This window comes from Podarcis liolepis (assembly GCF_965112155.1).
Source record: "Podarcis liolepis genome assembly, chromosome: 4".
Taxonomy (NCBI): domain Eukaryota; kingdom Metazoa; phylum Chordata; class Lepidosauria; order Squamata; family Lacertidae; genus Podarcis; species Podarcis liolepis.
Window position 1 is genome coordinate 36246788 of NC_139558.1, and position 22577 is coordinate 36269364.

General features: G+C 43.2%; 2 protein-coding genes across 6 annotated transcripts in view; both read right to left on the reverse strand.

Moving 5' to 3' along the window:
* Nucleotides 1-16463, reverse strand: part of DHRSX (dehydrogenase/reductase X-linked) — a 104180-nt gene extending 87717 nt beyond the window's left edge. For 2 of the 3 annotated variants that reach the window (XM_083502071.1, XM_083502070.1), the window contains exon 1: nt 16218-16433. In XM_083502071.1, the coding sequence (XP_083358197.1) occupies nt 16218-16332 (115 nt within the window). In that variant the 5' untranslated portion in view covers nt 16333-16433. Of the gene's footprint in view, nt 1-16217 lie in introns of all 3 variants that reach the window. The other variant, XM_083502069.1, reaches the window with a different exon arrangement.
* The window catches only part of ZBED1 (zinc finger BED-type containing 1), a 43293-nt gene continuing 25084 nt past the window's right edge, over nt 4369-22577 (reverse strand). Inside the window, exons 1-3 of one of the 3 annotated variants that reach the window (XM_083501878.1) lie at nt 12469-12589; nt 11858-11912; nt 4369-10319 (exon numbers count right to left, since the gene is read on the reverse strand). In XM_083501878.1, coding sequence (XP_083358004.1) covers nt 8180-10319; nt 11858-11912; nt 12469-12574 — 2301 coding nt within the window. In that variant the 5' untranslated portion in view covers nt 12575-12589 and the 3' untranslated portion in view covers nt 4369-8179. Of the gene's footprint in view, nt 10320-11857; nt 11913-12468; nt 12590-22577 lie in introns of those variants that run through there. The other 2 variants (XM_083501880.1, XM_083501879.1) reach the window with 2 other exon arrangements.

Sequence of the window (22577 nt, forward strand, 5' to 3'; positions counted from 1 at the left end):
ACCCGAGGTACTATTTCTGGGTTAGCGGAGTATGTAACCTGAAGCGTCTGTAACCCGAGGTACCACTGTATTTGCTAAACCTGACACAAGTTCCAAAGAGTTGCTAAAGCTTACAAATTGGTTGAGAAATTCCAGGTTCCCATCCCTGTCGCCCTTGCCAGCTTGTTTTGGTATTTTTAATCAGTCACCTCTCCTCCTGCAATATCACAAAATGTTTTTGATACTCCACTTCAAAATCATGTGTAGTGGGGAGCATTAAGGGCAGTGCAGTCTGGGAAAGCAGACATCTTTCAAGATCAGGGTATAAATTCATAGTTCTTTGTAGAACATGCAGAAAATTCAAGTACAATGGTACCTCTGGTTACGAACTTAATTCGTTCCGGAGGTCTGTTCTTAACCTGAAACCGTTCTTAACTCGAGGTACCACTTTAGCTAATGGGGCCTCCTGCTGCCGCCACTCCCCGCCAGCGTGCAATTTCTGTTCTCATCCTGCGGTAAAGTTCTTAACCCAAGGTACTACCCAAGGTTAGCAGAGTCTGTAACCCAAAGTGTTTGTAACCCGAGGTGTTTGTAACCCGAGGTACCACTGTGTATATTTTAGAGAATGTTTTGATATAGGTACACATCACAGAGAGGCTTTCGTTGGCTGAAACATACACACATTTCTTGCAGACCTGTGCCTGCAAGACACATCATGTTCATGTAGAGGTCCTTTGGCAAGAAGAAAATCAGCTGCAAACCCTTGGACTGTAATGGAACTGTATTCTGAACAAACTACTATTCCAGTGCTTCAGAGCCAGGAAAACATATGCCCACAACATGAGATGAAGTATTTCCAGAATGTTGCTTTTTCCATGGAAGACCATTCTCAACTCAAGTAGGATGGAAATCTGGAACAGAAGCTTGTGCCCTCACATAGGACAGTACATTTGTATGTGGACACAAAGAAGGCAGCACATTTACTGGCGCAATGAGCAGTGAAAGAGGAAGTGGTACTACTTAGCAATATTTTAAGTTGATTCCCCATTGGGAAACCATTAACACACCTAGTCTGAATACATAAATTTGAGGATGGAATAGTTCAATCAGGAAGCTCCAGAAACATGTTAATGAAAGTTGTTGTTTGTTTGAAAAATTACAGGAACAATTTTCTGTGGGTTTATTAAGTCTGAGCTTAAGACATCAAATAAATCGCGCACAACAGAAAGGACTTAAAACGGTTTCAGATCACAGCAACATGTCATTTCAACCATGTACAATTTTATTTTGGATGCCAAAAAAATTTAAAGCCAGAAATGCATTGTATGAGGCCAAGTGGAATGTCTACACTTAAACCATCCATCTCTATCCTCAAATGCTCCATTTCGCTTTGAAAAGTCACATTTATGCCCCTTCCGCCCCAAGAACTCTAGAAACAACCCTTTAGGTAATGAAATCAGATCCTTTTATGAAAAAAGGCATTTTAGAAAAAGAAAAAGAAATGAACTTAGAAAAAAGAAGGGTTTGAAGCACCTGAAAATACAAGGCAAAGAAGACAAGACAGAATTAGCTCTGCAAGTAGAAACAATTAGTTGTTTTTTGTGTGTGTGTTTTGGGTTTTGTTTTCTTTTTACAATTTTTGAAATACAACTTTTGAAGGGGCTAAGCTCAATGGATGAGCATATGCTTTGACACAAAAGGTCTCAGGTTGAGTCTCAGGTAATCTCCAATTACCGTAATTTCTGATAGCCAGGCTGGAACAAAGCCTTTGACTCGTATTAGCTCATCAGTAAATAGTGTATGGCTACATGGACCAGACCTCTATATAAGACTGTTTCCTATCTTCCAATGACACCTAGCACCAGCTCCAAAGGAAATCAGCTGTGTGAAAGGAAAATACCTTCAGTTCAACCACAGCTCTGACAAAATTTACTTCCTGGGCCAGAATACAGGATATGGGAAAGGCATAGCCAACCATTTCATGTTTTCAGTCATGGTAGCTGGAATAACATTGTTAGTAGGTAGAAGCTGATTACTGTATTTAGGTGTGGTGTAACAAATATAGCTTACGACAGCATAAGTCTAATTTGCTGTTTAAATTTCATCTTGAGCTTCCATGGATTTAAAATTCAGCAAGTTCAAATCAGATTAATATTGCCATTTCATCGGGTACTTCCTTGATGCCTTTAGCTGGTCAACATTGCAACAGCTGAGAATCAGAAGGGAGGGGAAAACATTATGGGTTAAATGGCTTATTAGTTAAGAATATTTTGACATATTGCTTTCGATCACTTTCTAGAAACTATGCTCCAAAATGGGATTCACCAAGCTATATTTAAAAATGCCCAACCTATGACAGCATATTCAGCAGGCTGCGTCAGAAGGTTCTACTGATTTGAGCTGTATATGGCTGACACACACAAATTTATGCCCTGTATGTGTCTACATGAGTAAAGTCAAACAATAATGGGTGCTTCTGTACTATAGTGGTTTAAAAATAAGTGCCTTCTGCATTGATTGAATTAAATTCATGTATAGGAGGTATTTTCCCCAGTAGTGATGTATGGAAGTGAGAGCTGGACCATAAAGAAGGCTGATCGCCGAAGAATTGATGCTTTTGAATTATGGTGCTGGAGGAGACTCTTGAGAGTCCCATGGACTGCAAGAAGATCAAACCTCTCCATTCTTAAGGAAATCAGTCCTGAGTGCTCACTGGAAGGACAGATCCTGAAGCTGAGACTCCAATACTTTGGCCACCTCATGAGAAGAGAAGACTCCCTGGAAAAGACCCTGATGTTGGGAAAGACTGAGGGCACAAGGAAAAGGGGACGACAGATGATGAGATGGTTGGACAGTGTTCTCGAAGCTACCAGCATGAGTTTGACCAAACCGCAGGTGGCAGTGGAAGACAGGAGTGCCTGGCATGCTCTGGTCCATGGGGTCACAAAGAGTCAGACATGACTAAGCAACAACAACATAGGAGGTATACTACAGAACATGAAGGTTCATTATCAACAAGGAAACCAACATCATCTGTGAATATTTGCGTGGGTATATAGAATATCAGAACTTTTTTGTGCTATATAGAAAAGCCCAGGAAGCACAAGAGCAGTGGTTCGCAAAGGGTGTGGTGTGCCACACTGGAGACAATGGTAAGCATAGGGGCAAGATTCAAGGACAATCAAAGTAACATTTAAATATTTCAGTGTAGTATAGTATCAAAATTTGCAGAATGTGGATGCTCTTTCAAAATCAAGCGCTGCTAGGAGTTGTTTCTTTGTTTTTGTTTTCCAAAAATAAATGGAGCCAGTAATTTTTTATTCTAAAAAATTTAGCCCAGAGACGTTTAAGAGCCACTGCACTAGAAATATCCTTAAGAAACTTTTTAAAAATACTCCTCTCCTCTTAATCATCTCCTCATCTCCTCTTAATATGACTAGAGCTAGTGATAAAAGATTTGCTTAACTAAAAGAACTATGGAACATTGTTATATATTTATGTCTACAAAATAATCGAAGGTTTTAAAGCATCTCAGGCAGCTACTTAGTAATTCCAATATGGCAGAAATTTCATATTGTCTAAATAGTCATGTGGTCAAAACCCCTCTCCTGTGCTGAAGCCGCACCAAATTCTGTGATACTGAACTGGCACAGCAAGCTATAGATCTTATCTTACCTATATATTCTGTCCATGAGAGGGAAGAATGAAATGGGGCAGCTTCAGGAGGTATCATCAGCCACATAAAATTAGACTTGAGATACTTTGTGGACACAGTTTTACTACTCACATATTACAGCATGGTAAGAACTGGGGCCAATTCATTTAACTGGTTTCTCAACAGCAAGTGACAAACATGAAACAGACCTGTATGGAACCAGGTTATCATGAATGGTTACACTTCACACCATACACCATCTTGGCTGTGAGTCCTGGAATACTTGCTCCCTGCCTTGCTGGCCTTTTCCCACCTGAGTGACTCAAACCACAAAATCTGAGGCTGCTGAACAAACTCTTGGGTTGGGGTATTGTTCAGGAGTTTTTGCTGCAGGGAGGTTGTTGCTGTTATTGATATTCTTATTATTTGTTTCTTTATTTTAGATCTTATGATGATTTAGGTGGAAATTGTTTCAATTTGGATGGGTACCGTTTCATGTTTTATTTGTTGTCTATGACTACTTTTGTTGTGTTTGTAATATTCATGTTGCAAGCTGCCTTGAGCATGGTTTTACCTATGGAAAGGCGGCATACAAACAAAATGATGTATTTCTGTACACCAGTTTTACCAAGAAATGCTCTACAAGAACCATCTGTAGGTAAAACAATTGTCAGTCACATTAAATCATCACAATATAAATATTATGTTCTATTCAGCAAAAAAGGACCATCAGACCATTTCCAACTTAAATTTTATAATAACAGTGGTATAAAATTAAGCTCATTAAGCGTACATGTGCATTAGACATATCAGTATCCTCAAATTAAAGCCATACTGTTTGACCGATACAAGACAATTTTTGCTTCAATAGTAATGATAAGAACCATTGGCCAAATTTAGACATTCCATTAAAACTATGGCTGAGATTGAGCCACCTGAACTCATGCACTTACTCATTCCTTCTCCTCCTTTACACCTATAGGAGAACACTGAAAGCATCTATTTTGTTTTGAATAAACCAGTTTCCCATTACATCCAACCTCAGGAATGTGTGGTTCATCCTTCCTCCGGATAGCAAACAAAACCATCTGAAATCAGTTTGATTCTGGTTTAGATTCTAGCAAGATTCTAGCAAGAGTTGGAATGAAAGGCAGCTTTTGAAGTTCAGACAAAATATGAAACTGCAGTTTATTTGAAACCAAAAGTGAAAGCTTTCAATCTCCACACCTCACACATAAAGTAGGAAAGGGAAGGAGTGTGTGTGACCCCAAGGCACACTGAAGCCCATTCTTATATCATTAAATATTATAACATTAAATAATGTAAAACATGACATCTCTATCCAGCCAACATTTAGACACGTATGAAACAGAACATAAAGATCCAAAATATTTGAAAAATCCTTCTTGAATTTCAATCAGAAGAGTTACAGAAGAGGGCAATTGCAAGTTCAGGCATGGCAAAAATTGTATTCCAGAACCAGGACTTGGGAGTCTGAAGCAGGAGGTAAGGGTAACACCCACTCCCTCCAGCCAGGATTTTTAAAAGCACAAGTTAAAACTTGTTTCATCCCTGCATGCCCTTTGGTAAAAAAAAATAAAGCCTTTAATTTCATAAAATATATAGCCTCCATTGGAGCTCTAATTTACCTTTTATGAGGGTACTATATCATACAAAGGAAACAATACAGCGAAGAGGTAAACATACTGAAGTCCACTGAAATCGCTAAGCCTAAACATGTTGAATTCTATATTGAATTTTGTGTTGAATCATGACCAACCAGCCATTCACTGGCCAACCAGCCAATCTGGCAATGTTGGCGTGTTATACTAACTGACTCTTATTTGAAGGGAGAAAGTGAGGTGAAGAATCAGGTTGTCACCCAATCCTAAACGTGTTCACTGGAGAAGACATTAAACATGCATCTCCTTAACTCACAATGCTCAACATTTCTGTGTATGTGCAAACTTCATGATCCATTATATTTTACTGTGACTGTCAGCATTACAACAAATCTGTACAGCAAATCTTAATGAGTCATTTCATGCTACACGTTCTCTGAGGGCACATTCAGGTACATGTTTCAGGATTCTACTACAATCCATCAGGGCAAAAAAGAATGGAAGCATGAGCATCTTTGATTTAACATATTAGAGGACACATATTGCTTCCAACACAGAAACTAATCTATTGAGGAGAGTAACATTTGAAGCAATCCATTAAATTAGGTTCTTTAAAAAAACAACCCAAAAAAAACCCTTGGTGTTCTGATCTTACCTTTAAAACTTTAAATATTTAAACACTTGAGGACGTTCAGATCAAAGCTTTTAAGACTTCAAATCCCTACAGCAAATTAGCTCTGCAATGAAGTTAAACCATCTATTAGGCTTGACCATTCAACATGTTACTTCTGTCTGTAGCAGAAGGGCTGAGTAATTGCTTAGAAGTTACCCTTTTTACTTGTGTGTCCTTTTCCTAACAGAAAGCCTCACTGTGGGAAGAAGTTAATAATAATAATAATAATAATAATAATAATAATAATAATAATAATAATAATAATTTATTTATACCCCACCCATCTGGCTGGGTTTCCCCAGCCACTCTGGGCGGCTTCCAACTGAATATTAAAAACAAATACAGCATTAGACATTAAAAACGTCCCTAAAGAGGGCTGCCTTCAGTTGTCTTTTAAAAGTAAAATAGTTGTTTATTGCCTTTACATCTGCTGGGAGGGCGTTCCACATGGCAGGCGCCACTACCGAGAAGGCCCTCTGCCTGGTTCCCTGTAACCTTACTTCTCGCAATGAGGGAATCGCCAGAAGGCCCTCGGCGCTGGATCTCAGTGTCCGGGCTGAACGATGGGGGTGGAGACGCTCCTTCAGGTATACAGGACCGAGGCCGTTTAGGGCTTTAAAGGTCAGCACCAACACTTTGAATTGTGCTCGGAAACGTACTCCACCCACCTTAAAATAGGCAGTGGTTTGACTCATCTTTAATAGATCCTACCTGGTTCTAAAGGTTTTAGAAAATCTACAGTCTCTCAATATTCCCTTCCCAGGCAAGTTGACCAAGAGGGCAGTGGCCAGCAAGCAGAAGCAAATTATCTATACCCATTCCAATCTGGTTTCAGATTTGGTTTGGACACAAGAATAGCCTTGATTACCTTTATCAGGAGAGAGATGGGGATGGTGACTGTGTTGTTTCATCTTCACCCCTCAGCACCCTTTGACACCACTGACCATGAGCTGGGAGTTGGAAGTACTATATTCAGTGGTTCCACTACCTGTAGGGTTGCTACCAGATAGTACTACGAGGAAATTGTTGCTCAGTAATAAACTGGTAAAATTGGGGTACTGTGTGTGGTGGCTCCCATGTCCAGAAATTAGGAATGTGGCCTGTTCTAGGAGGAACTGCATTGCCTCTGAAGGAACAGGCTTGTAGTCTGAAAGTATTTCTGGATTTAGACAAATCACCAACTCTAAAGAGACTCCATGGATAGGAGTGTTGATGTCCAGCTTAGGCCGATTCACAAGCTACAGCCACTCTTGGACCAGGACAGCCTGGCTTCAGTTGCCTATGCTCTAGGAACCTGTCTGGACTGCTGTCGAACATGACTGCTAGGCTAGTAAGTGACACAGAACATCACTGGTCCTGAAAGTGCTGCTCGTTTCCAGTGAGCTACCAGACCCATTTCAAGCTGTTAGTGCCAGTATATAAACCCGTAAATGGATTGGGCCCCAATTACCTAAATGAACACCTTCTTGAGGATCAACCACATCGGATTCTACAATGGGGCTGCCTAGTTGGTGTTGACCTATGAAATTCCTCTTTTTGGTGAGGTGGGTCTGTGTCCATCATTACTGACTTTCAGAAGGAATCTGAAAATCATAGAATGTAGAGTTGGAAGGGATCCTGAGGATCACTTAGTCCAACCCCTGCAATGCACGAATATGCAGCTGTCCCATATGGGGATCAAACTTGCAACCTTGGCGTTATCAGCACCACACTCTACCAACTGAGCTATCCAGGCTGCCTTGATCCATGCTCCTGTTTACCCAGATACTGTTCCTTGCAACCCTGGGATCCCTGGATAAAAGAACCTTTTTACCTGTAACTGTAAATTTACCTGTAATTTTTTTTGAAATTTGTTATGTTAGCTGTTTTTCTTTTTTAAAAAAATAAATAAATATTGTTTTACTATGGACGTGTTTGCTGCCCTGGGCTCCATCAGATAGAAGGGCAGTATCTAAATTCAATAAATAACAGTAATAGTAACAAAAATAACTACAACAACAGAAGACATTTAACATGTTTAAAAGTTTTGCCTGAATATGGAATTGAATTCAATAATAACTCTCAAGCCTACTTCTGTGTTTTGGAGTCATGGGTTGCACTCGAGATTTAAGATAACACGCACACATAAAACAAAGCTATGTTACAAGCATTTGGTATTTACAACACTATCTTCATGTGAAACTATTTTTTGGTAATGGCAGCTTAAAACAAACACCCTCTTCTCTGAAAATGTACCATTAAGCGTTCCTTCTACATGAAGCCACTGTCTCGCATATTAAAGAAACTGCTGTTTACATTTGTGGTGTCACTTAGACTAGTGATGTGCTCCTGATCCAAGCCCCATTCACCTTCATCTTCTTCCTCTGGCTCAGCTTCTGACCCATTGCGAGAGTTCTCATACAAAAAGATTTGTTCATCTACATGAGCCGGGGCTAGCCGATTTCTCTTAGCACTAACAATGTTTGCAGAGGAACCAAAGAGACGTTCAGGGAAAACCCTTGTGGCCACAATACACCAGTATTTCTGAAGTACCTTTGGCAAAACAGGAAATAAAGCTAGCCTGTCAGACCACCACTTGAGTGGATCTTCATTTAGTCCAAGAACTTTCTGGGATTTGAAATTACTCAGCTCCTCAATAATCTGAGCATGCCACTCCTCTTGGTCTTCAGCACCCCCTGTCTGGCAAAATATCTCTGCAAGCATGTTATTGATGGCACTAGTAGGAGGAGGGGTAGAGGAAATTGCCATTTTTTTCACTGGTGGCTCTTCAGACAATGCAAAAAACTTTTCTTCAGGCCTCAATGTGTTCTCCTTTTCTTCCTCTAGGAGACTTTTTGCGTCCTCTACTACTCTGTTTTCAACCTGCTGTCTCTCAAATACTGAAAGAAATGGAAGTTTCTTGTACCTGGGGTCCAGGAAAGTTGCAACGTTGAGAAACATGTCTATATCGGGCGCATGCTGGTATGTTGTGGCCAATTCTTTGGCTATCACTTCCTTTGCCATACTGATTTCTTTCAAGTCATTTTCTTTGATGTTTAGTGTTGTGTTCAGCAGCATGTGAAGGAGAGGTTTCACCATACTTATTGTTGGGTATTTGGAAGCAGACATCATTTCGGCAACCTGCTTGAACGGCTGGAGCAAGTCCACCAAGCCTTCAATTGTATTCCACTCATTGGCTTCCAGCATCAGGTGGTGATTATTGCTGTCCTCCACAAGAACTGCGGCAATTGCGTACTGCTGCTCCTTGAGTCGCTGCAGCATGGCAAGAGTGCTTCCCCACCAGGAAACACGGTCGCTCACAAGCATGCAGGGCGGAGTGTTCTGCTGCTTCTGCTTCTCGCTCAACATGCACATGGCTACTGAAGACTGCTGAAAATATTCCACCAGCTTCCGACACCTCGACAGGAAACCACACAGCTTCGGAAGCTGAAAAGCTCGCTGTATACCTGCATTAAAAGTCTGCCCTAAGCAAGGCATCTGCACTGGAATGTCGAGAAGAGAGCAAGCTTTCACAATGTCTTTCCCATAATCTGTTGTAGCACCAAAAACTTTTGTATTGATTCCCCATTCAATGAATATCTCATAAAGTACTCGCGTAATTGTCTCTGCAGTGTTTTCCTCGGGCACTTCAAATGTTTTTAAACACCGGGAATTAACAGCCAGGCAGCTGGAAGAGCCGCTACTGAGAAAATGAACTGACAGTGTTATGTAGGATCTGTTCTGGTTCCCGCTTCTCCACATGTCAGAGGATATGCCGCACCACGGGATATCAGTCAGCTCTTTTAGCACAACATCCCTGACAGCCATATATTTTTCGGGAATTGCTTTTGTGCAGAAATACTTTCTACAAGGAAGTTCATATCTAGGGTCGGCCGTTCTTAAAAGATTCTTGAAGGTTGGCTCATCTACAATGGAAGGAGGATATAACCCTTCACATATTAAGCTAATCACTGCCAATGTTAGCTCTTGGTGCTTTTTATTCTCATAACTGTGACCTGCCTTCATAATTAAGGTGTCCTGAACAGCCTGCTGAGTCGATTCTGGCTTCAGTTTTGAAAACGCCGTGGCAAAGGCCTCCCTCATTTGCTCAGTGTTGCTTTTCACAAACTCGCAAAACTCGTCTGGATGATTCTTTTCAAGGTGGTAAGAGAGGTTGGACGTGTTTCCTGAATAGGCTATCTGTGCCATGCAAATGCGGCAGTAGATTTTCTTCCATTGCATTATACATCCTTCCGCATTGGTATCAAAGCCAAAGTACTTCCACACTTTGCTCTTTGCTCTTGGGTGGGCCACTAACTTTAGGTCTGACGGGGAAGTTTCCAAACTTTTATTCTCCATTGCTTCTTGGCCACAGTCCCAACCTTTTGGTTCTTCACTCATTAATGAGCACCTGATAAAAGGCAGCAAACAAACATAAAATGAGAAAGCGTAGGTCTGAGCAAATATGAGAAATCAGTGCTTTTGTGAACAAGCACAATATACTTAGTAGTATTTGAATACGTTTGAGGGTGGCTCCCACTCTGCAAGTAGGACACACCGCAGCCTATGTATCTGTACACCATATGGCAAATTCAGGGTGTTGACAGAAGACTTGTCCAAAACTAAAAGTTACATGGTATGTGGAACTAGAGCCAATGTCTCAGTGTAAAGGTCTCAGTTTTAGCTTGCATTCCTCTCCTTACCACAAGCAACTTATGCCATTTCAGCAGACAAAACACTAAGGGAACAAAACATTTTGGATGGCCTTGACAGCTGGCCAAAAATTGGGTTGCCACAAATATGCTCCTTCCTCCAACTCTGCAGGAGGGGAAGCTTATCTCCCAGCACGGCCTTGTTTCTGCTGGCACTCTGAGCACTTCCAAAGCACAGCAAAATGTCGAGGATGATTTCCTGCCTTGTTCTCTGCCTAAGAAGATAGTAAGAGTTGCTCCGTGTTCTTCAACTCTGGGTCCCAGATGTTGGGGTAATGTCTCATTGCCCCAAGCCAATTTAGCCAATGGTCAGGAGTTATGAGAGTTGCAGTCTATCACCAGCTGAGGACCCAAGGAGAAGCAGGCTGGCCTATGTCATGCTGACCTTTATAAGACCTGATAACAATTTCAAAGCACAATGTAACTGCAGGAACTCTCCTCCCCATATCCAAGTGCAGGTGGTCAGGAATTCATGACACCAATGGGAGGAAAGACACCATGGCAAGTGAGTATCTCAGTTCTTGACAATATTTAAGCCCTAATTAATTCAGGTTTGTACATACTCGCTGTGGGCAGTCAATTGTGTGATTAAGAATTGCCTCAACGGGAGCTTTTGTAAATTAGTTGACTGTTGTCTTTTCTCTCTCTCCCTTTGAGGTTATCAGTGCACTACAGTTAATTAAAATAGGTATGTGTGGCTGTACAGGCAGGCCGGTAGACATTTTTGTGGGCTTTAAAAATGTTATGAATTTATTTACAAGGTAGGATTAAGCACTTCTACAGCCCCAGACATTACCAAATTTTATAGCAACCCAAACTGTTTGTAACTTTCGATTTCAACATCCTCTTGCAAATAATTTAAAAGAATATTTATTGAGTGGGACCCAGTTTAGGTCAATGGAGTTATGTTTCCCCCCAGATTATATGTAAACAAATGTTACGCTGTGTTTAATGCAACTTAAAATCTTGAATAAATAGGGCAGAAGCTACACATAACTAGTGGAGGCAGAACCACCACTGCAGTTGCTCCACAGTGGAACAAGAAAGCCAATTTAAAAGATCAGCAAGCAAGAAAAGTGGCTTGCCCTGTTCAGTCTTGTAAGCTATAGACACCTCTGAATGTGCACACTCTTCTCTTGCATGCATAGTTTTGAAGGAATGTACCCTAAACCAATTGCCTGAATTTAAATAATTCACATTATCTAATTTGTTTCAGTGGGACTTCACAAATACACACCACCCATAGATCTTCAGCTCCTTTCTCTTCCTGTCTTGTTTTGTGTTTGAAAATACTGCAATTTAAGTAAACAAAAATACAACTATTAGTATGTTATTGTTTTTTTTCTACTGCTGTTATTGTTGCATTGTGATTTTTATGTTCTATGCCATCTTTCTGTATTTTCTATGCAAGCGTGATGTGTGTGTGTGTGTGTGTGTGTAAGCAATTCTAGAATCCTTGCATTAGTGCCCTACTAATTCCCTTGGGGATAACAAATAAGTGTCAGGCCATCCAGGAAAGTCTTTTGGCTGCCCCTTTCATGAGTGCCTATAAGACTCCTTCAGGCCACCAGAGTCTGCCTACATATCCTGATGCTGACTCCTTTTACATTCCCCTAAGACACTCAAATACGCGCCACAAACATCCGTATTTTTGGAATGCAACTTAATTACTTAACATATTCAAATTTACATAATTTACATTCATTAATGAGATGCTCAAGGCTAAGAATATTTAAGAAGTCAATCCTGAAAAAATTAAAATGCCTAAGAAGGTGCCTGGCTGGTTTAAACTAATCTTCAAAGAGTTGCAATTACAGTTGCTGCTGAATAAGAAGCAGCAATTCTTACCTAAACCTCGCTGCTTAGAAATTGATGCATTCTTCACTGTGATTAATATCCATGCTTTGAAACTGTCAGACCAAATTATTGACCCAATCTTGTTCTGCCACATCATTCCCAAAGAGACAGCAGCTTAAATGATCCACAGTATGTTGTCTCACAACTCCTAACTCACAAGGGAAACAAAACATGAAGCAACATATATAGATTCAAATTGTTACATATATAGAGAGACACTGATATGAAGATTCATATCAGTATCTACTTTTGTTTCACGTGCCACAGTTTGGGGGCTAATGTCCAGAAGTTTAAGGCCTAGAGACTTTCTCCTGGAATACATAGAAGCTTGGAAGCAAGAGGATGTGGACTAAAATTGTTTATGAATCAATAAAAATACATGAAGAATCCACAAGAATTTTGATCCGTATATTTTTAAGTCAATAATAATTTAAAAAATAATAATCCAGAGGCATGTAACAAGCCTGTTGCCAAGTATAAGGTTCAGAGTTCAGGTGTTCCCTAGATTCATCCTGCCACTATACATGTTGCAACCATTTTAGGCAAGTCCAACTGATGTGCTACTGTCAAAGTATGGGTCCCTTTGGACCCAGAAGAGGGCAGAATGGGGGTGTGGTGGGGGCATAACAGGCAGGCTTATGCACACTCTGCTGACGTGCCCTTTGACCCAGAACGCAACCCCCACAGATACAGGGAGCTGCTTGTAAACTTAGTATTGTAAAACCTTAATTAGCGGAAGGTTGTTTGGGAAGGAAGGGAGAAAGATTAAAGTCTGCCTTTATTTTGGTCAACTGCTCCCACCAACTCCACCATCTGCCTAAATGCTAGGTAAAGGTAAAGGGACCCCTGACTGTTAGGTCCAGTCGCGGACGACTCTGAGGTTGCGGCGTACAGCTTCCGGGTCACGTGGCCAGCATGACTAAGCCTCTTCTGGTGAACCAGAGCAGTGCACGGAAACTCCGTTTACCTTCCCACCAGAGTAGTACCTATTTATCTACTTGCACTTTGATGTGCTTTCGAACTGCTAGGTTGGCAGGAGCAGGGACCGAGCAACGAGAGCTCCCCCTGTCGCACGGATTCGAAGCGCCGACCTTCTGATCGGCAAGCCCTAGGCTCTGTGGTTTAACCCACAGCACCACCCATGTCCCATGCCTAAATGCTAGAAGAGGGTTGATGTAGAACATAGCATTTTCATCTGTTGAGAAACCAGCCTGGGTGATATATATTCCCACAAATAGGTGGGGAAAGGGGATGAGATAATCAGTAAAGTATGTGGGCTGCTGTCAGCCCTGGGTCCTTATGTTGTGCATGGCCATCCCACCCTTAATTCAACACATTGTCCAAAGCTCAATAGAGCTAATTGTATGTATGAGATGTATTAATACAATGAATGTATTGGAATGTATGTTTGATGAAAACTAATAAAAATTTAAGTTGAAAAATAATTCAACACATTGTCAGAAGTCTGATGCTAGGACTTGGATACGATGCCTGCCCCTGGTCTTAAAATCTAGTAGATTTTACTTATCTAGCAATAAGTAAACCACATGGAAATCTCATATATCTAGGTCTAATGACGCTGGACAGTACAAAGCAACATACAAAAGCTCACATTACACATCCAGCAGACATGTTTTTCAGATGAAAAAGGAAGAAGTCTTTAGGTGCACTAGGGTCACCCACACATAAACTTAAAGCACTTTTATACCACTTTAACAGACATGGAGAATCCTGGGAACTGTAGTTTCTTAAGGGTGCTGGGAACTGCAACTCTGTGAGGTCAGCACCCTTAATGAGCTATAGTTCCCAGAAGTTTGCCTGACCACTAAAGTGGTATAATAGTGTTTTAACAGCATGGTGTGGATGTAATCTAGGTGTGTGTGGAGAACCTTCAGCCCTGAACTACAACTCCCATTAGCCCCATTAAACATGGTCAATGATCTGAGTTAGAATTCAGCAACGTTGGGAGGTCCAAAGATTTCCTACACCTGCTATATGTATTTACTTTGAATAAGCCCCAATGAACTAAGTGGGATTCGCTTCCAAACAAACACACATAGGTTTGTGCTGTTAGCGGCCTGTTTAGAATATAAAATAAAGGTGCAGAATACATTTAATGCATCATCAAATGCAATCAAAATGCACTTATGAGACAGATTTCTGAAAATGTAACCCAAAAGTTAAATACAGTAAGAACTTTTTACAGCTAAAAATGTTTTATGCACACGGTCAGCAATTAAGCCACAAGGAAAGCTACATCCTATATATCAAACATTAATCTAAATGAAGAATTCAATACTACTGGTTCTGTTGCAAGGAGGAAGCAGAAGATAAGACTTAGCACAGCGTCCCTTTAGCATGAGAAAGTAGCTGACCTCATGTGGCATTTCTCTGCAGGCCTAAGCATGGTTAATTGTACCACATCAGGGCAGAAACATCATTCAAAATAAGGATTGTTTAACCTACCCAGGCACAAACTAATTAAGAATGGTTCTTGCACTCCAGCTGCAAAGTTTTAATATAACATGTCATAAAGAAAACACTGCTATCAAGAATGACAGCCCAATGTATTTTTAGCCCTAACTATTCTTACAGTAAAACATTACTTTCCGACTCAAAAAATAGTCACATCTACCTTGTGAACTTTATTGTATTTTTGTTGTCTGCTTTAAAGAAATAAGTAGACCATGAAAAGCAATCGGAAAATGAGCAAAACGGAGCAACATTATCCAATGACATCTGAACTGTTAACAATTCTAGAACTTAAGAAGTTCTCCACCCCCTTGGTACAGTTGAAATATGTTACTCCAACATTTTAAGAACGTACATAAAAAACTTTACTTACAGACTGGCATGTTTGTATTCAGCTTCATAAAATACATATAGAAAAGTGAAAACTCAAAAGCTATGGACTCTCTACTTTTAAGAGAATGGTGGCCAGCCAAGGTTCTGTAGTTTCCCGGATCCCGCGGCCTCACACTGCAACTCTGAAATGCATCACTAGGCAGGGACGATCTGCTTTTTCTGTTTAGATAACAAACAAATCCTAGCCTAAACACACTGACTCAGAAGTTACAGCCTACTGCTTCCATTGGTCTTACTAGGACAAGGTGATCCTCTTGACCAGGGTGTGTCGCCTGCTGCAACGTACCTTTTCTGCCCATAGCACTAGGTATTATTCAGCTTCGAACCCTGACATTGTCTGCGGTTCCCACTACCTGTATTATCAACTGTAACACCATGCACTTATAACAGGTCGGTCCAACCTAGGAGCCACAGGTTTGCGGCTGGAAGGGGGCGTGTACGCATTTGCTAGAGGTCTGCATGCCTCCGGGGGGCGAGAGCCGCAGGTGGGGCTTGGTAAGGACACTGACACGGCCGAGCCAAAGCTCTGCGATGTCAGGCCCGAGAAAAGAAGACACCCCCCCCCTTCCGAGCAGCGACAAAACAAAGCCAGGGGAAGCGGGCGCCCAGGTGCGCCCTCCTTCCGCGGAAGCAAAAATTTGGCTTGGCTCCCCTCCACCGCTGCCAGTTGGGATTTTCAGAATGATAATCCCTGGAAGAAAAAGCCTTTCCTCACCTCCGCCGCCGCCCCGGGCGGAAGAAAAGCGAGCTCGTGTCGCTCGCCCGCGCGCGCGCTTTCATTTCGCCACCCGCGCCACTTGGCGAGGTGGCAGACGCTGAACGAGGCGCTTCTTTGACCAGCCTCTCCTCCCCAGAAACCCGCAGCCCTTACTAACCTGGCTTCAAAGGCCAGCCTGGTCGGAGGAGGCGGCGGAGCAGCTGGTGCAACACGACGCGGAAGCCGATCCAATAGACTTGTATCGCAGGCAGCGCCAGCGAGAGGAGCGACATGGCTCTTTGGCCGCCGCCGCCGCCCCCGGCTCTTCCTTGTGCTTTTTCTCGGCTCGAAGGAGAAAGGAGGCCGGTCACCACCCTCGGCAGGAGGAGGCGCAGCGCAGGCGACACGCCTCCCCGGCTCCGGAGCGCTCGGCTCACAGCACTCGCTAGCTACACCCAGCGGAAGAGGAGGAGGAGAAGTCCTTTTCCGGGCATGTGCGCGCTTATGCTCGCGATCCGGGTCTCTCGCTCTCCCCTTCCTTACACCCTCCCTTCCACACCATGCGTGCAGCTGGGCTGAGGTTACATACACTTTCCCATTCCTACCCCCGCGCTAATTTCGGCAGTAAGAATTTGCATGCTTTGAAATAGGGCTCTCAGCCAGCTAGGCTGTGAAATGAGGTCACTTGCCGAAATGTGGAACAATAGAGAACATAACGCCTTTTTCACTTGCTTTGGAACACGCATTTCTCATTCAAAGGAAGCAGCTGCTGACTACCTTACGGTGAAAAGTACTAGACAAACTAGTAGATTTTAAAAAATAAAATAAACGCTGGTTAAATGCATGATTGAAAAATACCTTTCAACGCTGACATTCAAATTTGCCTGCAGTTCTGCCCAGTAGGAACTTGGAAGGCAAGCAGGACAAGAGGGGGGGTGTATTTACAGGGGCGCCGACTTATAAAAAATATTGGGGGGGCCCATACCGGGGTCCTGCCGCTGGTTCGCTCGGGTAGCCGGGAGAACGCAGTTCGAGGTGGCGGTGTTGGGGAGAGACCCTCGCTCAGGGCGCCACTAGACTTGGCGGCCGGCGGCCTATCGGGGGGGGGTTTTGGAGCGTATTTCGGCGGAGCGATTGGGGAGGAGGGGGCTTGTTGCCGGATTCTTCAGCTGAGCCGGAGATCCGCTGCTGGGGGTCCCTGGGCCGAGTTGTGAGCACGGCCTGCTGAAGGGAGATCCAGCCGATTGCGCGACGGGGACGGCCGGGGCTCTCCGGCTAGGGCGCGCGGCTGGCTGGCTGGCGAGGGAGCAGGTGGGGAGGAGGCGGGGGTCCTCACTCTCTTAGGAAACGCACCCGTGCGCCCGATTGCCACGAAGTCCGAAGGGTGCGTGTGTGGAATTAAAAAGCAAAAACGAGATACGGGCAGGGCAGGCAAAGAGTTTTCTGCAAGAGGATGGAGGGCAGGTTGAAGAGAAAATCACTCAGGATGAGACAGTCAAATCAGCCATGATAAAATGGGCTCAGGATATTGGGTATAACATCATGTTTGAGGACTGGGAAAGGTCATGGACCACCGGAATGAAATTCACGGCATGTAATGCCTTGAAGGAAAATATTATGAAAATGATTTAAAAGTGGTACATGACCCCAGTCAAGCTTGCAAAAATATATCACCTGTCTGATAATAAATGTTGGAAATGTAAGGAGGCTGAAGGGACATTCTTTCACCTCTGGTGGACTTGTCCAAAAGTGAAGGCCTTCTGGGAAATGATCTATAATGAGTTAAAAAAGGTATTGAAGTATACCTTTCCCAAGAAACCAGAGGCCTTCCTCTTGGGCATTGTTGGCCAGAAAGTGTTAAAGAAGGATAGAACTTTCTTTATGTATGCAACTACAGCAGCAAGAATACTTATCGCAAAATATTGGAAGACACAAGATTTGCCCACACTGGAAGAGTGGCAGACGCAATTGATGGACTACATGGAATTGGCTGAAATGACTGGCAGAATCCGAGATTTGGGAGAAGAAACAACGGAAGAGGACTGGAAAAAATTTAAGGACTATTTACAAAAACAATATAAGTTGTATGAATGTTAAAAATTTACACGATTCGGAAACTATAGCTTCAGCAATTAGATTTGGGAAACAGGAAATTATATTTTAAGTAAGAAAAGGTCAAAATCTAAGGTAATACTATGTTTAATTTAAGATATAAGTAACTGATGAAAAGTATGTTAAATTTAGAGGTATAGTATTTGAAAAGTACAAAATAAGGTACGAAACAAGGTAATAATTTGCTGATATCTTTATTATAAAGAATGCAGGGTAAGGGAGATGCGAGGAAGTCCAGTTAGTTATATAAAAAATGTGTTGAATGGTTGGTTTTCTTTTCTTCTTTTTCTTTTTTTCTTTTTCTTGTTCTTTTACTTTTTTCTTCAGTGTATGTTTCTAACTTTGTATTTGAAAACTTAATAAAATATTTATAAAAAAAGAAGAAGAGAAAATCCTTTCGCTTTTCTGGGGTGCAGGGAAGTCTCGGAGCCAGAGGTTGGGGAAAGGACCCCCTTTGCTCTGCCCTCTTCTCCCGTCTTAGATTCGCATGGGGGTCCCCGCCCGAGCTTGCCTGGCCACCGGGCCACACAAGGGCCGCGCTCTACGCGGCGCACCTTGCTAGCCGCGCAGCTGTCCTCCGCGGCTGCGGAGCGGCCCTGCACCGATGCCCAGCCCCTCTGGGCGCCCGCTGCGCTGCCAATGACAAGCGGGCGACGTCGCGGGCGGGAAAGGCGTCGCTTTCTTTCCCGATCCTTCATCCTCCCAGTCTTCCAGCCCTTTTTTGGGTTGGAAGCTCGTCTCGTTCGCCCTTCTCCTTTCTTCACCCTGCGTGCAATTTTCCTCCCTCGTCTCCCTCCCCATTTCTCCTCCCTTCCTTCCTTCCTTCCTTCCTTCCTTCCTGACTGACTGACGGGCTTGGGCTCGGGCTCAGGCTCGGGCTTCGGGTAGGGCTCGGGCTCAGGCTCGGGCTCGGGCAACCACAGCGTCGGCGGTGTTGGCGATCGGCGGCGAGGGGGGATGGCCCTCCCGGGGGAGCCGGGCTGCTCAATGGGGTTGCCAGGGAGACAGGCCGGCCGCCCCCCTCCCCCGGCCCGGCGCCCCCCGCCGCACCGGTGCCCGTTATTGAGCTGGTGCGCGCCGGGCGCCCTATAAAAGCCGCGGACGCGCCCACCGCCGCCCGAGATTATTGGGGGGGCTGAGCCCCCCCAAACGAATTTTTGAGGGGGCTCGGGCCCCCTCAGGCCCCATGGAGTCGGCGCCTATGTGTATTTATTTTTAAGTCTGGTGTTTCTAATGCAATTCTCCCTTAAAGGTGTCAGACCTCTTGTTAAACTGTTTTCACGGGCTCCTTCACAACTCATCTACAGCAATTATCTTCCAGGATGGAGGGCACTGACTAGAATATATATTGCTGCTACTGCCCTTGGATAAGGTGACCTGGGAAGACAAAGCTTGGTTAAAAGAACCCATGAAAAGAAGAACTTCAGTTAAAAGAATTGTATTTGCCTGCTCTTATTCCCTGTATTCACTCCTTCAAGGGTGCCTGTGGTACCCAAACCATCCTTCAAAGCGCAACACATTCATGGCATTCATTCAGTAGAATCTATGACTCAGTAACAAATAGAAGGAATTGACGTGGGCAAGACTCTTGCAGTCATGCAGCCAGCTCCCTGCTCTCTTGACCCCTGCCTCACCTGGCTAGTGAAAAGCAGTCAGGAGGGGTTGACTGGATGGGTCCAGAATGTGGTATATACATCACTATGTGACAGGGTGCTGCCTACTGTTTTTAAACAGGCAGGGGTGCACCTGTATCAAGGAGAGGGCCAGGGAGAGTGCAACTCTGCTTCTTGATACCTCCACAACTTTTGATATCATGGATCATGGTATCCTTTTGTACCAACTCTGTGGGGGCACTGTTTTACAGTGGTTTTTCTGCTACCTAGAGTGTTGTGTCCAGAAAGTAGCATTGGGAGACTGGGTTCCAGCTGTATGGTCTTTGCACTATGGTGTGTCACAAGGTACAATCTTTTCCCCAATGTTGTTTAGCATATATATGAGGTCACTGGGTGCAGTCACTAGGAGTTTGGTGGCAAACGGTCATCAATACACTGTTGACATAACAGCTCTGCTTCTCCATAGCATTTGAGTCATGGGAGGCTGTTGTCTGAGCACAGTGAGGGACTGAATGATGACTAATAAACTGAGCTTGAACCATGGGAAGATGGGAGCACCGTGGACTGACAGTTCCCATGCATACAAGATTGGCCAGGTGCCTGTTCAGGAGGGGGTTACGCTCCCTTTGAAACAACAGGTTCAGAGTTTGGGAACGCTCCTGGATCCATCTTTGTCACTGGAAGCTCAGCAGCTAGGAGTGCCTTTCACTCGCTACAGCAGGTGCATCAACTATGGCTGTTTTTTGACGGATAGTCTAGCCACGGTAATCCATGCATTGATAACTTCAAGGCTTGATTATTTTGATATGCTCCATGTGGGGCTACCCTTGGGCCTGGTCTGGAGGCTGCAAAATGCTGTGGCTGGACTGTTGATGGAGACAGTCTGTTGGCAGCACATAACGCCAGTGCTCCAAAGTTTGCACTGGCAACCCATACACTATGGGATCAGGGTCAAAGTTATTGTATTAATTTACAAGGTCCTTAAAAACTTGAGTTCACGATACCTCAAGAATCACCTAATCCCTTATATACCTGCCTGATCACTAAGGTCTTCAGGGGAGTCATTGTTAGTAGTCCCCCCCCCCCTCCCGGCTCAGATGCATGGCTTGTATTCTTCCAGGAGCTGTGTGAGGGCCCAATTTCATGAAACTCCGGTTTTCTGGTTTTTACTTTTTGTATTATATGCCTACAAACTTTATAGAAATGACTACAGTTGTTGATGTCAGGTGGAAGGCAGGTAAAGGTGTGGCCTTCACTTTGAAGTGCATTTCCAAGCAGTTTCTTCCTGCAACTGTTTGGAAATGCACTTCAAAGGCAATATCTCACAGTGCTAATCAGAAACTACTTGGAAATATGCTTCAGAGGCTTCAGAGGTATCGTTGTTACCCGATGCCATGATGTCACATGACTGACAGGCAGGTGCCTCCTTCCACCTGTCAAACCTGGCCCACTGGGCTGTAAAGATGCCGTGCAAACAATATTGAGCTAAATAGACCAGTGGGCTGACTCAGAATAATAACTTCCTTATATAGTATTCCCAAACTAGGAAAGTTGGCATATTATGGATATGGCTTATTATAACTATAAATTATTTGACTGGTTGGTGTTGTAGGTTGGTGGCCCATGGTCTGCTGTTTGAGAAACACTCGTGTAGTGCTTTAAAGGTCAAAAAGAGTACTTTAAATTGTACCTGGAAATGCACCAGTCCAACTGCTTTAGTAAAGGTGATACAGGCACTGACTGCCATGCCCCCATAGGACTCTGGAAGTCTGAAAGCATCTTTTGTATTGGTTTTAAGAGAAAATGCTTTGTAAAGAGGCTTATCTGTGACTTACAAGCAAAAGCCCCTTTTTATAACAACAAAGGAATCATTTTCTGCCTGCTTTTTGTTATTACTATTATTCCACATAGTTCTACACCAGAATGATCTACTTTTTAAATATAATTTTGACTGTTTGGGTCAATATGGAATAAATTATCTTCATGTTCAAAAACTCTCTATTATAAAACTGGAATTGTATATTTGCAGAATGTTTTTCATTGCATGCGGTATGTCTCTTTGGTTGTTCTACTATTAAAGGAAAACACTTCCTCTAACCCATACACACAGCAATTGCAAACATAACTTGGTAGCTAATGGTGACCAATTTGCAACACATTTTGAAAATACAATCATTCACATTCATGGCAATTTAGATTCCATGACTGTAGCAGAGTTTGAGATGAATGCAGCTAGTCTTGTCCTATTGGAATAGATACATTTTTAAGTAGTTTGACGTAAGTTTGTGGCCGGGCTACCATATGTGTCCTTGATCTTTGCACCATGTAGCTAATTAAAGCTACCAAAGGAAGTTTAAATATTTGAGTCACAAATGTGACTAATGTCTCTTTGCTGTGTTAAAAGAGGCAGTGGTGCAAGCTGATGTCTTCTTCAAAAAGACAATCCTAGACTTCAATTACTGTTTGCCCTTTCTAAGCAATATCTTGGAGTGTGTGCTGGCCTCAACTCCAAGTGCTGCTGGATGACAATTCCAATGTGGTTTTCTGTCTGAGTTTGGGAGGGAAACTAATTCTGTAGCCCTGAAAAATTATCTTCACTAGGAGGGGTGTGCCCTTTTTGGATTCCCCTTGACATCTCAGTGATTTCCAGTACCACTGAACGTTGTATCCTTCTGAGACAGGTGTCCAAACTGGGGCTTAGGGACACTGTTTTTCAGCAGCTGAGGTCCATTTTGGATGGTTGGTCCCAGAAAGTGGGTTATTTTTTCCTGCTGCTCTTCCCCATGGTCCTTGACTTTTGGCAAACATGGTCT